General features: G+C 53.6%; 1 protein-coding gene and 1 long non-coding RNA gene across 5 annotated transcripts; one reads left to right on the forward strand and one right to left on the reverse strand.

Annotated features, from left to right (window-relative positions):
* The first annotated feature begins 1,310 nt into the window (after positions 1-1,310).
* On the forward strand, positions 1,311-17,567 carry SLC27A5 (solute carrier family 27 member 5). Of its 4 annotated transcripts, none has more exons than XM_017850559.1 (10): positions 1,311-2,673; positions 3,028-3,237; positions 3,965-4,123; positions 12,499-12,623; positions 13,208-13,402; positions 13,489-13,579; positions 14,205-14,403; positions 14,678-14,775; positions 14,983-15,113; positions 15,202-15,549. In XM_017850559.1, exons 1-10 carry the CDS (start codon positions 1,986-1,988, stop codon positions 15,376-15,378), a joined length of 2,073 nt encoding a protein of 690 aa, XP_017706048.1. In that variant the 5' UTR covers positions 1,311-1,985; the 3' UTR covers positions 15,379-15,549. The 4 variants fall into 4 exon arrangements, 3 of the variants coding, with proteins under 3 accessions (XP_017706048.1, XP_017706049.1, XP_017706050.1); XR_001881201.1 differs by having other exon boundaries at positions 1,943-2,673; positions 14,108-14,403; XM_017850560.1 differs by lacking the exons at positions 14,983-15,113; positions 15,202-15,549 and adding an exon at positions 17,463-17,567 and having other exon boundaries at positions 1,943-2,673; positions 14,108-14,403.
* LOC108514375 (uncharacterized) lies at positions 5,856-14,114 on the reverse strand. Its single transcript, XR_001881204.1, has 3 exons — positions 13,730-14,114; positions 13,186-13,317; positions 5,856-5,969 (listed from the first exon to the last, which is right to left on the reverse strand). It is a non-coding gene; the product is annotated as an uncharacterized LOC108514375 (long non-coding RNA).
* Positions 17,568-19,553: the final 1,986 nt, after the last annotated feature.

A 19,553-nucleotide genomic window follows, 5' to 3' on the forward strand; every position in this document is an offset into this window, starting at 1 on the left:
ACCAGGGCCTAAGTCCGCCTTACTCCTCTCCTCCATGTGCTTGAACCCTCCAGGTGGTGCCGAGCTGGGGCTGGTTAGGGACTAGACCACCTCTGAGAACTAGACCATTTCCTGCCTAAACCGGGCGCTCAGGCACTGGGACCCGGCCCAAGATAGGACTCCGGTTCTCGCCCCGCCCCCTCCTGGGGTGGGGGTGGGGGCTGGGGCCGCTCCCCTGCCCCGGGTGTGAGGCTGGGCAAGGTTCCTAGCTCCCTACCCAAGTATCCCTCCGTCATGGGGCGCCTAAGGAGGCCCAAGTGGACCCATCATATATGGGGCCTGGGCCTCGGGACTCTCACTCTAATAAAGGACTGTAGGCCTTGGGGCGTAAACCACGAGGCTGTGAGCACCTGGATCAGTGCGTGCCTTGCTCTCATAGACAAGCTGTGGGTGTCAGGGCTCAGCGTCCTTGTTCTTGGGCGGCACCCATGCGGCCCACAGGTTGTCCTGGGCAGGGGCAGGATGGTCCACTTTGCCATCTCGGACCTCTATTGTGTAGGAGCTAAGATGGGCTACATATATAACCGGCACTTGCTTCTCTTGGATCCCTGAGTCCTGTGGGGAGGGGGATAGGCAGGCCACATCTGAGATGGGTCTCTGAGAGGGAGGCCATGTGAAAGCCCCATCACACTGCTGATTGCTGCTGTCCACGACCTTTGAGGCCCCTCCCACAGATCTTCCAGCCAGGGTCTAAGGGCCTTTTGGACTTGCGACTTCCCCTCCCCCACTCTGATGGACATGGCTGAGCACCTTGCTTGTGGTGAGCCCAGGGGGATCTTTGGGGCCAGGTTGCCCTGAGGGTATATGAGCCCCATATATCTGCCCTTGGTGCTGGGGCCAAGTTCAGGGAGGGCTCCGATGGCCGTGTTGGGGACAGGAAACAGTGAGGGGGGGGGTCCGGGGGCTGACTGCTGGGCGGTTGGGACACCACCCCAGTGGCCAGCCAGTGTCCCAGGCCTCTGCATCCAGCGGAGAGAGCAGCCACTCTTTACTTCTCCCCTCTTCAGCACAATAGTGGCTCCTAGCCTAGGTGCCCTGCCCTAAGGATTTCGAGCTGGTGGAGTGGGGTATGGCCTGGAGGGCCATGCCCCAGGCTGACCTGCCAGGCTCCTAGGCCAATGGCAGCTCCTCTGGGTTTACCTTCTGGGACTGCCTCCTCAAGGTGAAATGCCAGGGCCTTGATGATCCAACTGCATCATGGGCTGACTTCAGTCTCCTGAACCCCAGGACTCCATCGTCATCAAAGCCAGAGGTGGGGCAGAGACTCGCAGAGTAAGCACATGGGTGGGGGGCAGAGCTGGTTTGAATCCAGGCGATGCGAGTGTTCTTCTATTTACTGAGCACTTGCTGGATGCCTGACAGGAGGCTACGATTCCTTGGATCGTGGGACAAGGGGCTTAGCCTGGCTGAGCCCCTCTCCCCAGGGTTTAAGTGGGTGTCACAGGAGGACCTCCCAGTGAGGTCCACCTTACTGTCCTGTTGCTTTTCTGTTTGGCCTGATTGGAGTGTTCCCAAGGGCAGGGATTTCTGTGCTCTGAGTGCCTGGTACACAGCAGGGATGGGAGGGGAGGCAAGGGAGTTAGATGCCAGCCCTGGAGGGTGGATGGGGCAAGCAGGACAGCAGGAAGGGAGGCTAGTGGTGGTGCCCAAAGGGCAGAGACCTGGGAACCCAGAGACCAATGATGGAAAGGGGTCAGACCTGGCAAAGGAGGGGGCTGATAAGGGTGGCAAATAGGCAGAGAGGGGCTGGAGCCACACACAAGACCAGTCAGAGCAAACAAACATGTAGAGGAGAAAGGCTGGGGGCAAAGTCCTGGGGAGAGGACCAGCCACTGTCAGCAGTGCCAGGGCCGCCACCCCTGGGGAGGAGCCATTGGGCTACTCTGAGGGGCCAGAGGTAAGCCTCAGTATTCCACAGCTGCTGCTCCTAGGGAGGAGCTGGTACCATGAGTGTCAGGCGACAGTTGGCCTTGCTGCTGCTGCTGCTGCTCCTGCTCTGGGGCCTGGGACAGCCAGTGTGGCCAGTGGCTGCGGCCTTGACCCTGCGCTGGCTGCTAGGGGATCCCACATGCTGCGTGTTACTTGGGCTGGCCATGTTAGCACGGCCCTGGCTCAGCCCCTGGGTGCCCCATGGGCTGAGCCTGGCAGCTGCGGCCCTGGCACTAACCCTGCTGCCAGCACGGCCGCCCCCAGGGCTACGCTGGCTGCCGGCTGATGTGGTCTTCTTGGCTAAGCTCCTCCATGTGGGCCTGAAGGTCAGGGCATGCTTGAGCCGGCAGCCGCCTGACACCTTTGTAGATGCCTTCGAGAGGCGAGCACGAGCTCAGTCTGGCAAGGCAATCTTGGTGTGGACGGGACCTGGGGTTGGCTCAGTCACCCTTGGCGAGCTGGATGCCCGGGCCTGCCAGGCGGCATGGGCCCTGAAGGCTGAGCTGGGTGGCCGTGCGAGGCTGTGTGCTGGGGAGCCTGCCGCCCTCCTGGTGCTGGCTTCCCAGGCCGTTCCAGCCCTGTGTCTGTGGCTGGGGCTGGCCAAGCTGGGCTGCCCAACAGCCTGGATCAACCCACATAGCCGGGGGATGCCCCTGGTGCACTCTGTGCTGATCTCTGGGGCCCGGGTGCTGGTGGTGGACCCAGGTGAGGGCCTTGGAGCCAGTGGAGAATGGAAGGGGGCAAGGTCAGGGACTGTAGGACAGGGGTCCTGGTGGGACTGGCAGAGGCCCTTGGTCCCCACCTGCCCACTTTCTCAGGCAATTATAATCAAGACTTATGAGGAGAAAGTAGTTTTCAAGTCACCACAGTTTAATTTTCCCACAATGGCTATTTCAATCCTTTTTGACCAAAAATACTAATGATGGGATTCTTTACCAAACAACGTGGACGCTTTTCTATGCTAGCTGCAACTCTGCCTGCATCTGTGGGTCTCAGATCCCACCTCGCGACCTCAAAGGTGAGCCTTGCCTCTGTTTCTCCTCTGACCCATCCCTGCAGACCTCCGGGAGAGCCTGGAGGAGATCCTTCCCAAGCTGCAGGCTGAGAACATCCGCTGCTTCTACCTCAGTCATACCTCCCCTACACCAGGGGTGGGGGCTCTGGGGGCTGCCCTGGATGCAGCGCCCTCCCATCCAGTGCCTGCTGACCTGCGTGCTGGGATCACTTGGAGAAGCCCTGCCCTCTTCATCTACACCTCAGGGACCACTGGTGAGGGTGCCCATTAGCACCAGCCTCTGAACTCTCAGGCTGACCTGACCCCACACTTGACTTGTGCCTCAGTGTTGATCTCTGAAACCACTTTACCATCTGATTTTGACATGTGTTTTCTGTTTGTTTGGCTGTTTTGTTTGTTTTGTTTTGTTTTTTTTGAGACAGTCTTGCTCTCTCGCCTAGGCTGGAGTGCAGTGGTGCGATCTCGGCTCACTGCAACCTCCACCTCCTGGGTTCAAGCGATTCTCTTGCCTCAGCCTCCTGAGTAGCTGAGATTACAGGCACCCACCACCACACCTGGCTAATTTTTGCATTTTTGGTAGAGACAGGGTTTTGCCAAGTTGGCCATGCTGGTTTCTAACCCCTGATCTCAGGTGATCTGTCTACCTCAGCCTCCCAAAATGATGGAATTACAGGCATGAGCCACTGCGCCCAGCCTTGATTTTGACATTTGGCCTGAACTCTGACCCCCAATGTAATTTGAGAGGTCAATGCTAGAATTCTTCCTGTGTCCAGTAAACAGCCACTGAAACCTTTGGTCTTGACATATTACTCTCAGTCCAAATTCAGCCTGTGAACCCAACCACAGATCCCTATACTTGACTGCTCTCTGAGAGCCTCAAACCCCAATGCAGGCCTGGCTGTTAGAGATCTATCCCTCTGGTCAGGCCCCTCTCTGTGCTGTCATTTCACCACCCTGCCCTTGCCATGCCTTCATCCCAAGGCCTCCCGAAGCCAGCCATCCTCACGCATGAGAGGGTACTGCAGATGAGCAAGATGCTGTCCTTATTTGGGGCCACAGCTGATGATGTGGTTTACATAGTCCTGCCTCTGTACCACGTGATGGGACTTGTCGTTGGGATCCTCGGCTGCTTAGAGCTCGGTAAGCCCACTTCTGAGGATCTCTCCAATCTACAGGACCACTGGAGTANCTTGGTGTGGACGGGACCTGGGGTTGGCTCAGTCACCCTTGGCGAGCTGGATGCCCGGGCCTGCCAGGCGGCATGGGCCCTGAAGGCTGAGCTGGGTGGCCGTGCGAGGCTGTGTGCTGGGGAGCCTGCCGCCCTCCTGGTGCTGGCTTCCCAGGCCGTTCCAGCCCTGTGTCTGTGGCTGGGGCTGGCCAAGCTGGGCTGCCCAACAGCCTGGATCAACCCACATAGCCGGGGATGCCCCTGGTGCACTCTGTGCTGATCTCTGGGGCCCGGGTGCTGGTGGTGGACCCAGGTGAGGGCCTTGGAGCCAGTGGAGAATGGAAGGGGCAAGGTCAGGGACTGTAGGACAGGGGTCCTGGTGGGACTGGCAGAGGCCCTTGGTCCCCACCTGCCCACTTTCTCAGGCAATTATAATCAAGACTTATGAGGAGAAAGTAGTTTTCAAGTCACCACAGTTTAATTTTCCCACAATGGCTATTTCAATCCTTTTGACCAAAATACTAATGATGGGATTCTTTACCAAACAACGTGGACGCTTTTCTATGCTAGCTGCAACTCTGCCTGCATCTGTGGGTCTCAGATCCCACCTCGCGACCTCAAAGGTGAGCCTTGCCTCTGTTTCTCCTCTGACCCATCCCTGCAGACCTCCGGGAGAGCCTGGAGGAGATCCTTCCCAAGCTGCAGGCTGAGAACATCCGCTGCTTCTACCTCAGTCATACCTCCCCTACACCAGGGGTGGGGCTCTGGGGCTGCCCTGGATGCAGCGCCCTCCCATCCAGTGCCTGCTGACCTGCGTGCTGGGATCACTTGGAGAAGCCCTGCCCTCTTCATCTACACCTCAGGGACCACTGGTGAGGGTGCCCATTAGCACCAGCCTCTGAACTCTCAGGCTGACCTGACCCCACACTTGACTTGTGCCTCAGTGTTGATCTCTGAAACCACTTTACCATCTGATTTTGACATGTGTTTTCTGTTTGTTTGGCTGTTTTGTTTGTTTTGTTTTGTTTTTTTTGAGACAGTCTTGCTCTCTCGCCTAGGCTGGAGTGCAGTGGTGCGATCTCGGCTCACTGCAACCTCCACCTCCTGGGTTCAAGCGATTCTCTTGCCTCAGCCTCCTGAGTAGCTGAGATTACAGGCACCCACCACCACACCTGGCTAATTTTGCATTTTGGTAGAGACAGGGTTTTGCCAAGTTGGCCATGCTGGTTTCTAACCCCTGATCTCAGGTGATCTGTCTACCTCAGCCTCCCAAAATGATGGAATTACAGGCATGAGCCACTGCGCCCAGCCTTGATTTTGACATTTGGCCTGAACTCTGACCCCAATGTAATTTGAGAGGTCAATGCTAGAATTCTTCCTGTGTCCAGTAAACAGCCACTGAAACCTTTGGTCTTGACATATTACTCTCAGTCCAAATTCAGCCTGTGAACCCAACCACAGATCCCTATACTTGACTGCTCTCTGAGAGCCTCAAACCCCAATGCAGGCCTGGCTGTTAGAGATCTATCCCTCTGGTCAGGCCCCTCTCTGTGCTGTCATTTCACCACCCTGCCCTTGCCATGCCTTCATCCCAAGGCCTCCCGAAGCCAGCCATCCTCACGCATGAGAGGGTACTGCAGATGAGCAAGATGCTGTCCTTATTTGGGGCCACAGCTGATGATGTGGTTTACATAGTCCTGCCTCTGTACCACGTGATGGGACTTGTCGTTGGGATCCTCGGCTGCTTAGAGCTCGGTAAGCCCACTTCTGAGGATCTCTCCAATCTACAGGACCACTGGAGTAAGTGTCAGGGTGGGGCTGTCAAGGCAAAAAGACACTGTAGGTTACCCACACCCTGCGTTCTCACTTTCGAGAAGGGACACCCACCAATGAGTACCAGAGCCCCATGGACAGAAGCTTGGACGCCCACACAGTCCCTAATGGCTGTGCTTTGGTCAGGAGGTGACAAGACCTGATATGAGTGACGGTCACAGGCATCCAGGGAAGGTGGGGTGCTCAGGAGACGATGGGGATGCTGGCCCAGATTTGTGACATGGCCCCAGGGGGAGCTGGAGTAGGAGTGCTCTCAAGCACTCCATAGGGCTGTCTCTTTGGACTCTTGATTCAGAATCTAGACAGGGACCTCTCCATAGCTTGTTCTTTTTTCTCTTTTTTTATTTATTTTTTATTTTTGAGACGGAGTCTTGCTTTGTCGCCAGGCTGGAGTGCAGTGGCCTGATCTTGGCTCACCGCAACCTCTGCCTCCTGGGTTCAAGCAATTCTCCTGCCTCAGCCTCCCGAGTATCTGGGATTACATGCACCCACCACCACTATGCCAGCTAATTTTTTTTTTTTTTTTTTTTTTTTTTTTTTTTTTTGTTTTTTTTTTTGAGACGGAGTCTTGCTCTGTCGCCCAGGCTGGAGTGCAGTGTCCGGCATCTCAGCTCACTGCAAGCTCCGCCTCCCGTTTACGCCATTCACCTGCCTCAGCCTCCGAAGTAGCTGGGACTACAGGCGGCCCGCCACTCGCCCGGCTTAGGTTTTTGTATTTTTAGTAGAGACGGGGGTTTCACTGTGTAGCCCAGGATGGTCTCGATCTCCTGACCTCGTGATCCGCCCGTCTCGGCCTCAAAGTGCTGGGATTACAGGGCTTGAGCCACGCGGCCCGGGCCTGCCAAGCTAATTTTTGTATTTTTAGTAGAGATGAATTTCACCATCTTTGGCCAGGCTGGTTCTTGAACTTCTGACCTCGTGATCCACCTGCCTCGCCTTCAAAGTGCTGAGATTACAGGTATGAGCCACCGCGCCCAGCCATTTTCTCTCTTTTTTTTTTTTTTTGAGACACGGATCTTGCTCTATGGCCCAGGCTGGAGTGCAGTGCATGATCTCAGTAACTGCAACCTCCACCTCCAGGTTCAAGCGATTCTTTGACTCAGCCCCTGAGTAGCTGGGATTACAGGCATGCACCACCATGCCAGCTAATTTTTGTATTTTACTAGAACAAGGTTTCACCATGTTGGTCAGGCTGGTCTCAAACTTCCTGACCTTGTGATCCACCAGCCTCGGCCTCCCAAAGTGCTGGGATTACAGGTGTGAGCCACTGCACCCGGCCTCTTTGTGTTTTCAAACTTTTATCATGGCTAGGTGTGGTTGCTCATGCCTATAATCCCTGCACTTTGGGGTGCCAAGGCAGGAGGGTCCCTTGAGCCCAGGAGTTCAACACTAGCCTGGACAACATAGTGAGAGGCCTTCTGTTAAAAAAAAAAAAAAAAAGCCAGGCATGGTGGTATTAGGGGAACCCGCCCCCAGTATTTCAACATAGGTTCTTTCTAGTTTCCATAAGTGTCGGCCAGCTGAGAAATAAAGAGAAAGAGTACAAAGAGAGGAATTTTACAGCTGGGCCACCAGGGGTGACATCACATATCAGTAGGACCGTGATGCCCACCTGAGCCTCAAAGCCAGCAAGTTTTATTAAGGGTTTCAAAAGGGGAGGGGGTGCAAGAACAGGGAGTAGGTACAAAGATCACGTGCTTCAAAGGGCAAAAAGCAGAACTACTGATAAGGGTCCAACAAAGATCACAAGGCAAAGGGCAAAACAGAACTACTGATAAGAGTATGTTCAGCGGTGTATGCATTGTCTTGATAAACATCGTAAACAACAGAAAACAGTGTTGGAGAGCAGAGAACCAATCTGACCTCCAATTTACCAGGGCGGGGTTTTTCCCTACCCTAGTAAGCCTGAGGGTTCTGCAGGAGACCAGGGGGTATCTCAGCCCTTACCTCAACTGCATAGGACAGACATTCCCAGAGTGGCCGTTTATAAACCTCCCCCCAGGAATGAATTCCCTTCCCAGGGTCTTAGTATTAATATTCCTTGCTAGGCAAAGAATTTAGTGATACTGAAAATACAAAATTAGGTGGGCGTGGTGGCGGGCGCCTGTACTTCCAGCTACTCGGGAAGCTGAGGCAGGAGAATTGCTTGAACCCGTGAGGCGGAGGCAGGAGAATGGCGTGAACCCAGGAGGCGGAGGCAGGAGAGTCGCTTGAACCTGGGAGGCAGGGGTTGCGAAAAGAGTGAAACTCAGTTGCCAAAAAAAAAAGCGAAAATAGTTTGATGACATCTCATGTATCATCACCCAGCCTCAATAATTTTTTTTTTTTTTTTTTTTTTTTGAGACGGAGTCTCACTCTGTCGCCCAGGCTGGAGTGTACTGGTGTGAGCTCAGCTGACCACAACCTCTGCCTCCCGGGTTCAAGCAATTCTGTGCTGAGGCTGAGTCTCGCGAGTAGCTGGGATTACAGACACCTGCCACCACACCCGGCTAATGTTTGTATTTTTAGTAGAGACAAGGGTTCTCCATGTTGGCCAGGCTGGTCTCGAACTCCTGACCTCAGGTGACTCACCCGCCTCAGCCTCCCAAAGTGCTGGGATTACAGGTGTGAACCACCGCGCCCAGCCTCTTTTTGTTTTCAAACTTTTATCATAGCTAGGTGTGGCTGCTCATGCCTATAATCCCTGTACTTTGGGGTGCCAAGGCAGGAGGGTCACTTGAGCCCAGGAGTTCAACACCAGCCTGGGCAACATAGTGAGAGTCCATCTGTTAAAAAAAAAAAAAAAAAGCCAGGCATAGTGGTGAGCACTTGTGAGCGATTCTCCTGCCTCAGTCTCCCTAGTAGCTGTTATTACAGGTGCCCACCACCGTTCCTGGCTAATTTTGTATTTTTAGTAGAGAAGGGGTTTCACCATGTTGGCCAGGCTGGTCTCGAATTCCTGACCTCGTGATCCGCCTGCCTCAGCCTCCTGAGTAGCTGGGATTACAGACATGTGCCCCTGTGACCGGCTAATTTTTTTATGTTTTAATAGAGAGGGGTTTCTCCATGTTGGTCAGGCTTGTCTCGAACTCCTGACCTCAGGTGATCCGCCTGCCTCGGCCTCCCAAAGTGCTGGGATTACAGGCGTGAGCCACTGCACCCAGCCAGATTTTTTTTTTTTTTTAAATTATGAAAAGTTTGGGCTGTGCCCAGTGGCTCACCCCTGTAATCCCAGCACTTTGGGAGGATGAGGCTGGTGGATCACCTGAGGTCAGAAGTTGAAGATCAGCCTGGCCAACATGGTGAAATCCGTCTCTACTTAAAATATAAAAATTAGCTGGGCGTGGTGGCTCATGCCTGTAATCCCAGCACTTTGGGAGGCTGAGGCCGGCGGATCACCTGAAATCAGGAGTTTGAGACAAGCCTGACCAACATGGAGAAACCCTGTCTCTACTAAAAACATAAAAAAATTTAGCCAGTCATGGGGGCACATACCTGTAATCCCAGCTACTCAGGAGGCTGAGGTAGGAGAATCGCTTGAACCCGGGAGGCGGGGGTTGCAGTGAGCCGAGATCTCGCCATTGCACTCCAGCCTGGGCAAAAAGCAAAACTCAATCTCAAAAAAAAAAAGTGAAAATAGCTTGATGACATCTCATGTATCTTCGCCCAGCCTCAATAATTAACATGTTGCCAGTTTAATTTCACATGTACTTCCCTGTTTCTTTTTTGTTTGTTTTTGAGACAGAGTCTCACTCTGTCGCTCAGGCTGGAGTGTAGTGGTGCCATCTCAGCTCACCACAACCTCCGCCCCACGGGTTCAAGCAATTTTCTGCCTCAGCCTCCTGAGTAGCTGGGATTACAGGTGCACGCCACCATGCCCGGCAAATTTTTGTATTTGTAGTAGAGACGAGGTTTTGCCATGCTGGCCAGGCTGGTCTCAAACTCCTGACCTCAGGTGATTCACCCGCCTCAGCCTCCCAAAGTGCTGGGATTACAGGTGTGAGCCAGCGTGCCCAGCCACTTCCCTATTTCTTTCTAGAATAGATCAGAGCAAATCCTAGACACTATATGCTTGTAAATATTGCAGTACATATCTCTAATATATAAGCACTTAAGAAACTGTAACCAAATTATCACACCTATCAACACTAATAGTAACCCCTTAATTTTTTTTTTTTTTTTTTGAGACGGAGTCTCGCTCTCGCCCGGGCTGGAGTGCAGTGGCTGGATCTCAGCTCACTGCAAGCTCCGCCTCCCGGGTTCACGCCATTCTCCTGCCTCAGCCTCCGGAGTAGCTGGGACTATAGGCGCCGCCACCTCGCCCGGCTAGTTTTTTGAATTTTTCAGTAGAGACGGGGTTTCACCGTGTTAGCCAGGATGGTCTCGATCTCCTGACCTCGTGATCCGCCCGCCTCGGCCTCCCAAAGTGCTGGGATGACAGGCTTGAGCCACCGCACCCGGCCGTAACCCCTTAATATTATATGATGTCGACTATGCTCAGATTTCTCCAATGGGCTGTTTTGGTTTGGTTTTGTTTTCAGAGACGGGGTCTTGCTTTGTCACCCAGGCTGGAGTGCAGTGGTGTGATCTTGGCTCACTGCAACCTCTGCCTCCTGGGTTCAAATGATTCTCATGCCTCAGCCTCCGGAGTAGCTGTGATTACAGGTGTGGGCCACCATGCCCAGCTAATTTTTTTGTATTTTTAGTAAAGACAGGGTTTTACCCTGTTGGCCAGTCTGGTCTTGAACTTCTGGCCTCAAGTGATCCAACCATGTCGGCCTCCTAAAGTGCTGAGATTACAGGTGTAAGCCGCTGTGCCCAGCCAATTGGCTGGGTGTTTTTTTTTTTTTTTTTAACTATATAATTAAACAGTCTCCCCATTGTATTTGCTTGTAGGTCTCTGTTCCCCTTTCGTCTGCATTTCTTGTTAAATTGGAAACTTTCTCTAAAGGTGTTGTTAGATTCAGCTTCTTTTTTTTTTTTGAGACAGAGTCTTACTCTGTCACCCAGGCTGGAGTGCAGTGGTCAAGCTCGGCTCACCACACTCTCCCCCTCCTGGGTTCAAGCGATTCTCCCACCTTAGCCTCCCAAGTAGCTGGGACTACAGGTGTGCACCACCATGCCTGGATAATTTTTGCATTTTTTGGTAGAGATGGGGTTTCACCATGTTGGCTAGGCTGGTGTCGAACTCCTCATCTTTCAGGTGATCCACCCCCCTCAGCCTCCCAAAATGTTGGGATTACAGGCATGAGCCATCATGCCCAGCCCCCTATATCTTATTAATCCATGTGTCCATACATCAATACATCCATACATACATCTACCAACCCACCCATCCACCTACTCACCTACTTCTTCACTCATCCATTAATCCACCCACCCACACATCTATCCATCCTTACACCTATCCATCTTTCTACCCCCGGCCTCTGCATGTCACCACCCACCCATCCGTCTACTCACTCACTAACTGTCCACCCATCCATCTACTCACTCACTACTCTAAATGTCCACCCATCCATCTACTCACTCACTACCCTGTCCATCCATCTACTCACTCACTACTCTAACTGTCCATCCATCTACTCACTCACCACTCTAACTGTCCATCCATCTACTCACTCACTACTGTCCACCCATCCGTCTACTCACTCACTACTCTAACTGTCCATCCATCCATCTACTCACTCACTACTCTGTCCACCCATCCATCTACTCACTCACTACTCTGTCCATCCATCTATTCACTCACTGTTCTGTCCACCCATCCATCTACTCACTCACTACTCTAACTGTCCATCCATCCATCTATTCACTCACTACTGTAACTGTCCATCCATTCATCTTTCCATTCATCTACCATATCCATCCACCTGCCCACCCATCTGCTTAGCTGGGCATTCATTTATCACAATCAAGAGTGATTTGAGCTTCGAGTCAGTGACAAGTAAAAATAAAAATTAGAAAAGTGGCCGGGCATGGTGGCTCACACCTGTAATCCCAGCACTTTGGGAGGCTGAGGCGGGTGGATCACCTGAAAGGTCAGGAGTTCACGACCAGCCTGGGCAACATGGTGAAACCCCGTCTCTACTAAAACAAATACAAAAATTAGCCAGCCGTGGTGGCGGGTGCCTGTAATCCCAGCTACTCAGAAGGCTGAGGCAGGAGAAGCGCTTGAACCTGGGAGGCAGAGGTTGCAGTGAGCCGAGATTGCACCACTGCACTTCAGCCTGGGCAACAGAGCGAGACTCTATCTCAAAAAAAAAAAATTAATTAATATTTGCAGCCCTTATTTAGCATTGATCACTTTATATCAGGCATGGAGCTTTCCAAGCATCTTGGAGACAGGATTTGAACCCAGGCCTGCCTATGCTCTTCTAATGACAGCAGTCCTGGCTGGGCCAAGGACACAAAGATGAACTCAGTATTGTCCTGTATTTCAGGGTGTGGGGGTGGGTGAACACAGGTGCTAAAAGCAGCTTCTTACAACAACTTGGAAGCATGACCTGGAACACCCTCCCCTCTCATCTCCCAGGAGCCACCTGTGTTCTGGCCCCCAAGTTCTCTGCTTCCTGCTTCTGGGATGACTGTCGGCAGCATGGCGTGACAGTGATCCTGTATGTGGGCGAGCTCCTGCGGTACTTGTGTAACACGCCCCAGGTGAGGCTCTAAGATTAGGGCTCCATGGTGAACACCCAAGTATGAAATCCCAGATGACATCTCAGGTAAAGATTCAGGTACTGAACTCAAGCAAGTCCCTCAGATAATCCACCTCATGCAAGAACCCAGATAAGGAGTTCCAGACAAGGCTTCCAATAGTGGTTTCTCTGATAGCTGTGCTACCTTCAGCCTCAGTGTCCTCATTTGGGAAACAGGAATAATAGCCCCTACACCTATTGTGAGAATTTCCATTAAACATTAATTAATTAAAATTAAATCTCCATGAAATTAAAATTCTAAGTAACTACTCTTAGGTGAGACCCCAGATGAGGCCTCCAGTCACCTCTGGTAACGTCCCCTAGGCAAAGCTCTCAGGTCACCCCTGCAGGTAACCCTCTATTTGAAAAGACTCCAGTAACTACTCTCATGTAAGTAACCCAGGTAGATCCCTTAGGTAGAGGTTCCCCATCACCTTCCAGGTAACTCCCAAGGTAAGGACCCAGGATAACACCCCCTCTAGGTAAAGTTTCTAAGGCATGCCCCCAAAGCACCTCCTCCTCACCCTTCTGGGGACATTCCTGTAGCAACCAGAGGACTGGACACATCCAGTCCGCATGGCGATGGGCAATGGACTCCGGGCTGATGTGTGGGAGGCCTTCCAGCAGCGCTTCGGTCCCATTCGGATCTGGGAAATCTACGGCTCCACAGAAGGCAACATGGGCTTAGTCAACTATGTGGGGCGCCGCGGGGCCCTAGGCAAGATGAACTGCCTCCTTCGAGTGAGTGTGCGGGTGCCCGGTGTGCAGCTGCCCCGACTGAGGCTGAGCCCACAGGACCTATGTCGACACCCCACCCTCTACCCCAGATGCTGTCCCCCTTTGAGCTGGTGCAGTTCGACATGGAGGCGGAGGAGCCTGTGAGGGATAATCAGGGCTTCTGCATCCCTGTAGGGCTAGGTATGGGGGTTGAGGAGCCTTTCCTGGGTGGTGGGGGTGGTGACCCTCAGTCTTCTCTGGCTGGAACGAGCTGCCCAAAACCTTAACACTGGTGCTCACTAAAGGGGTATGCAGCCTTCATCTGGACCCTGAGCCAGTGGCCTGTCTTACCACCATCTGGGGGCTCTGCCTCAGCTTCTCCGCTCTGCCCAGCTCCCCTGCCTTGATCTCTCGCTCTGATTTACTGGGTCTCTGGGTGTCCATCTGATTTGTTCTCTTGAGCTTTCTGTGGCATTCCAGCCATTGGTCTCTTTTCCTGTACCTTGTTAGTGTCTTCGCCCAGGGCCTTGCAAGGTCCTGGTCATGTGTATTCTCACTGCCATTTGTCTGTCCGTCTCCACCCCTTGTCATCCTTTCCGTTTCTCATGGGCTGCCCGATACCGCCTGACCTAGACTTCTTATTTTCTGTGTCGCCCGTCGCGGTCTCTCAGGGTCTCTGTCTCTGAATCTCTGGATCTCCCTGTCTCTCTTTGGGTCTGTCCTTGGCAGGGCGCTGGATGATGAAGAGTCCACCGTTGTTGAAAACCTCCAGCAGGGGATTTGGCTGGTGGGCTCCAGGGGTTCTTGTTCCTGCTCCTACCCCCAGGGGAGCCGGGGCTGCTGCTGACCAAGGTGGTAAGCCACCAACCCTTCGTGGGCTACCGCGGCCCCCGAGAGCTGTCGGAACGGAAGCTGGTGCGCAACGTGCGGCAATCGGGCGACGTTTACTACAACACCGGGGACGTACTGGCCATGGACCGCGAAGGCTTCCTCTACTTCCGCGACCGCCTCGGGGACACCTTCCGGTCCGAGGCGGGGTTTCTCGGGGCGGGGCTGGGGCGGGACCACGGAAGCCTTCAGATCCTAGAGGGAGCCAGGCTGAAGAGGCGGGACTTTCCTATCGTAAGAGGGCGGAGCTTGGATTCCGGACTTCCCACGCGAAGGCGGGGCTTCTCGATTTTAGCGGGGGCGGGGCTGACCGGGCCTCCTAATCCCCAAAAGGGGCAGGCGGGGCGGGGCAAGAGGCGGGGCCTCTCGTTGCCGGGGGCGTGGTCACAAGCGCCGGCTCCAACCCTGCAGGTGGAAGGGCGAGAACGTGTCCACGCACGAGGTGGAGGGCGTGTTGTCGCAGGTGGACTTCCTGCAGCAGGTTAATGTGTATGGCGTGTGTGTGCCAGGTGCGGATGGTTCTCATTTTAAACTTCCAACAGCTTTGTGGGTGGAGGGGTCGTTATTCCGATTTTACAGGTGGGGAAGCGCTAGGGTACAGAGAGGTTTAGAAACTTGCCGCATCTCACAGCCAGTGAGCAGAGCTGGGCGAGGCTGGAGGGTCAGCTGTGGGCCCTTGAGGTGGGTCAGCCAAGAGTGACCAGACTGCTCCCTAGGGTGTGAGGGTAAAGTGGGCATGGCTGCCGTGCAGCTAGCCCCCGGCCAGACTTTCGACGGGCAGAAGTTGTACCGGCACGTTCGCGCTTGGCTCCCTGCCTACGCTACCCCCCATTTCATCCGCATCCAGGTGAGCCCAGGGTGGCAGGGAAGGTGGGTGGAAGATCATAGTCGGGGGTAGGGGTGTCAGTGAGGGGACCATGATTACTGCTGTGCAGGACGCCGTGGAGGTCACGAGCACGTTCAAACTGATGAAGACCCGGCTGGTGCGTGAAGGCTTCAACGTGGGGATCGTGGTTGACCCTCTGTTTGTACTGGACAACCAGGCCCAGTCCTTCCGACCCCTGACGGCAGAAATGTACCAGGCTGTGTGTGAGGGAACCTGGAGGCTCTGACTACCTGGCCAACCCACTGGGGCAGGGATCAAAGCCAGGCACCCCCACCCCAACACATTCTTTCAACCTGGGCCTGCGTGAATCCCAGTCTGGCCATACCCTCAACCTCAGTGGGCTGGAAATGACAGTGGGCCCTGTAGCAGTGGCAGAATAAACTCAGATGTGTTCACACAAGTCTGTATGTCTGCATGGATGAAGGAGCAATGGAAGAGTGCAGGGGCTAGTGCCCTGAAGACCTCAGTTTAGGGTCTTCCCTGTCTCCCAGCCAAGAACCTCAGCCATCCCTGTGGGATGACCCTGTCTGTGTAAGGCCAAGGGTGTGGGAGGAGCCGGCCAGCCTCACAGCTGCTCTAAGGTAGAGAGATGAGAACCCTGATTCCATCTGTGGGTCTTTAGTGGGCCACTGAGGCGGTGGCTGGGCCAGTGGATGTGGATTATTTTCCTGTGAAGTGCTGTGGATACACGATCTGACAAAGCCTGGAGGTTGCTGGACTGAGGCTAGAAGGGCAAGCAGGAAGTAACTGGGGGAGGAGTGTCCCTGGCAGTGTGAACTGCACGTGTGAAGGCCCTGGGGCAAGCTTTGTAGGTAGGGAGCAGCAGGAGCAGAGGCCTCTGGAAAATGGTAGTCTGCACAGTCTCAGGAGTTGGATGTGCTACCCAAAGCCTAGTGGAGATGTAGGTGGGTGTGTGTGGGTGCTGAGCCTCTGGCTCAAAGACCATAAGTGCTTCTCAGGGCGCAGTAGGAACTGTAGGTGAGGCTACAGACACTGCAACAGTTGTGGTGGTGCCGGGCCGGTGGTCCGTGGGTCAGCGTTGGGAGCAGAACTGGGGTGATGATGGTGAGAAAAGGAGCCCCACAGCAGTAACCCCTGCATGCAGAGGGCCGTCCGTGGGCAGTGCTTCAGGCTGTGACCTTGCCTTTCCCTTCTCATGTGTTTAGTAAACACACCCCATGGCAATGGCTTAAGCATACCTGAAAATGGCCCTGTGTGGCAGACACACCTGAGTGTGGTTCAGAGTTCCTGGCTAAGGAATCTCAGAGATTCGTTCCTTATTTTTGAGGAACATCTGGGTCCTTGGCCCTGTCCCATGGAACGCTGGTGGTACGGGGGATCCTGGCCTTTTGCTTTCAGTTAAATGAAGGTTGCCCGGGGAGGATATTAAGTGAAAATGCTATATAAACTGCATGCTTTTTGCAAGTGGTTCTCCTGCCCAGCCCACCACCCCGGACTCTCCCCGGTATGTAAGCCACCAATAAAACCCTATATCTTGTTTTCTGGCTCTCAGTCGCTTCTTTTGCCTCTTGAACCTGGTGCCACCCCATTGGAGGCAGTAGGGGTTTGGCTGTACTCTCCCGTGCCTCAGCCTCCTCATCAGGCTATGGGCCATGTCGAGGACAGAACCAGCCTTCGAAGGGAGCAGTGCAGGCAGCTGGGCTTCACAGAGTTCCTGGTAGCATTTGAGGCTCTGCCTGTCAGCCCTGCAGCCTGGAGCTGAGACAGTACCCTTTTCAGTTGGGGTCCCACTGTGAGCATCTGTTTGTCATTGGTGGTGGCTGTGCACGGTAGTTATCTTCCGCGAAGTGATAGTTGTTGTGACTTGCCATTTCTCTGCCCTGTGTGGCCAGTGGAGCCCCATGTGTTCCCTGAAGAGCCCTAGCCCTTTCATACAACTGGACTTGGATCTGGGCCATCTGGTCCTCCCCTGCACACAGTGGGTTGTTCAGTTCCTTCATACTCCTGTTTGCTCCAGGAGAGACCCTGGCCAGGAAGGGAGCTAGAGCTGTGTGAACAGAGCAGCAGAGGCCCAGGCGTTGCCACGTCTCGGGGCAGTAAGGAAACAGTAGGCAGGGACAAGTGGATACCAAGGCCTGGTATCACATGTGGTCACAGAAGTCTGTGTGTCTGCGTGGATGAAGGAACATTGGAGGAGTGCAGGGGCTGCTGCCCCAAAGACCTTACTTTGGGGTCCTTCCTGCCTTCCCACCAGGGACCTAGCTATCCCTGTGGGATGACTCCATCTGGGCTTCCTCCTCCTGTCGTAAATTAGGTTCTCAAGTTCGGTGGCATTCTTATTTCCTTCAGGAAGGACCCTGGCCAAGAAGTGAGCCTGCGGTTCTGTGAACACAGCAGCAGAGGTCAGACTGGTCACCCTTGCTGCTCCTCCAGCTTTGCCTTCCCAGATGCACAGTAAGTTCAATGTCATGTGAAAGCTGGAGCCTGGGCTCTCTTGATGGCCCATCCCTCCTGCCCTGAACACAGTAGGTTCTTGTTATGTTAAGGCCCTTGTACCCTTTGGGACCAGAGACCAGCCTAGAAGGGAGCTTGGAGTACACAGACAAAGCAGCAGAGGTTGGCACTGGCCACCCCTACTGTGGCTCCATGGTCTACTGTGTCTTGTGACCATCCCTTGAGACATGCTGGGCCCTGTTCTTCAGGCTTTCCCATACCACTGTGCTCATGGCCTGGTGCTGACGTGAGCCCAGGTATCTCCACTTCTCTTGTGTATGCCATGTTGTGGATAAGTTTTGACTGTGTCCCCATGAGGAATGCTGCATTCCTCTGGTGCCAGTTCAAGAAGCCCTGGCCCATGGGGCTATCTCACGCATTTCCTGTCAGACAAAGCCAGCATCTGGAATGTGGGCTGAAGAAATCCACTCAGTCAACAGATTGTCAAATGCTTGATATGCTGGGAATGCAGGGGAGGGTGGGCACATATGTTAGATTTGAATGTGGGCATGTCGATCCCAGAGCTTGCAGTGTGGAGAGCGAGGCAGACACTTACAAGCTAGAGATCTACTGTTTTATGACCCTAAGTAGAGTTTTGGTTTCTCCACTTAGTCTTTTCATATTTATTTCTAGGCATTTCTCTTTTTTTGAGACAGAGTCTTGCTCTGTTGCCCAGGATGGAGTGCAGACGCGCGATCTCAGCTCACTATAACCTCCGCCTCCCAGGTTTATGCCATTGTCCTGCCTCAGCCTCCTGAGTACTTAGGATTACAGGCACACGCCACCATACCTGGCTAATTTTTTGTATTTCTAGTAGAGTCAGGGTTTCACCATGTTGGCCAGGCTGGTCTTGAACTCCTGATCTCAAGTGATCTGCCTGCCTCAGCTTCCCAAAGTGCTGAGATTACAGGTGTGAGCCAGTGCACCCAGCCTCTTTTCCTTTTTTCTTTTCTTTTCTTTTTTTGGAGATAGTCGTGCTCTGTTGCCAGGCTGGAGTGCGGTGGCACGATCTTGGCTCACTGCAACCTCTGCCTCCTGGGTTCAAGCAATTCTCCTGCCTTAGCCTCCCAAGTAGCTGGGATTACAGGCGCGTACCACCACACCTGGCTAATTTTTGTATTTTTAGTAGAGACGGGGATTCACCGTGTTGGCCAGGATGGTCTCAATCTCCGGACCTCATGATCTGCCCGCCTCGACCTCCCAGAGTGCTGGGATTACAGGAGTGAGCCACCATGCTCGGCCTAATTTTTGTATTTTTTTTTTTTTCCCAAGACCGAGTCTTGCTCTGTCACCCAGGCTAGAGTGCAGTAGCATGATCTCGACTCACTGCAACTTCCGCCTCCCAGGTTCAAGCAATTCTCCTGCCTCAGCCTCCCAAGTACCTGGGATTACAGGCGTGTACCACCACGCCTGGCTAATTTTTGTATTTTTAGCAGAAATAGGTTTTCGCCCTGTTGGCGAGGCTGGTCTCAAATTACAGACCTCGGGTGATCCAACCGCCTCAGCCTCTCAAAGTGCTGGGATTACAGGTGTGAGCCACTGTGTCCGCCAAGAGCTCCATGCTTTAAAAGGGATCATGTATCTAGATCAGCCCCCCCACACCCCCAGATAATCATATAATCTCCTATTTTAAGGTCAACTATGGGGCCAGGTGTGGTGGCTCATGCCTCTAATCTGAGAGCTTTGGAAGGCTGAGGCAGGAGGATGACTTGAGGCCAGAAATTTGAGACCATCCTGGACAGCATAGCAAGAGTCTGTCTCAAAAAAAAAAAAAGGCCAGGCGTGGTGTCAGGTGCTTGAAGTCCTAGCCACTGGCTAGGCTGAAATGGGAGGATCACTTGAACCCAGGAGTTCTTTTTTTTTTTTTTTTTTTTTTTTTTTTTTTTTTTTTTTTTTTGGGGGGGCTCTCCCTCTGCCCCCCCGGGGGGGGGGGGCGGCGGCCCCCCC

Source organism: Rhinopithecus bieti, unplaced genomic scaffold (genome assembly GCF_001698545.2).
Source record: "Rhinopithecus bieti isolate Rb0 unplaced genomic scaffold, ASM169854v2 scaffold_32008, whole genome shotgun sequence".
Classification (NCBI taxonomy): domain Eukaryota; kingdom Metazoa; phylum Chordata; class Mammalia; order Primates; family Cercopithecidae; genus Rhinopithecus; species Rhinopithecus bieti.

Excerpts from the sequence above, each read along its gene's own strand:
- SLC27A5 (XM_017850559.1), top strand. The coding sequence starts at position 1,986 with ATGAGTGTCAGGCGACAGTTGGCCTTGCTGCTGCTGCTGCTGCTCCTG. Across the intron at positions 14,404-14,677 it reads CGCCTCGGGGACACCTTCCG|GTGGAAGGGCGAGAACGTGT; the intron begins GTCCGAGGCGGG and ends CCAACCCTGCAG. Across the intron at positions 14,776-14,982 it reads GTATGGCGTGTGTGTGCCAG|GGTGTGAGGGTAAAGTGGGC; the intron begins GTGCGGATGGTT and ends ACTGCTCCCTAG.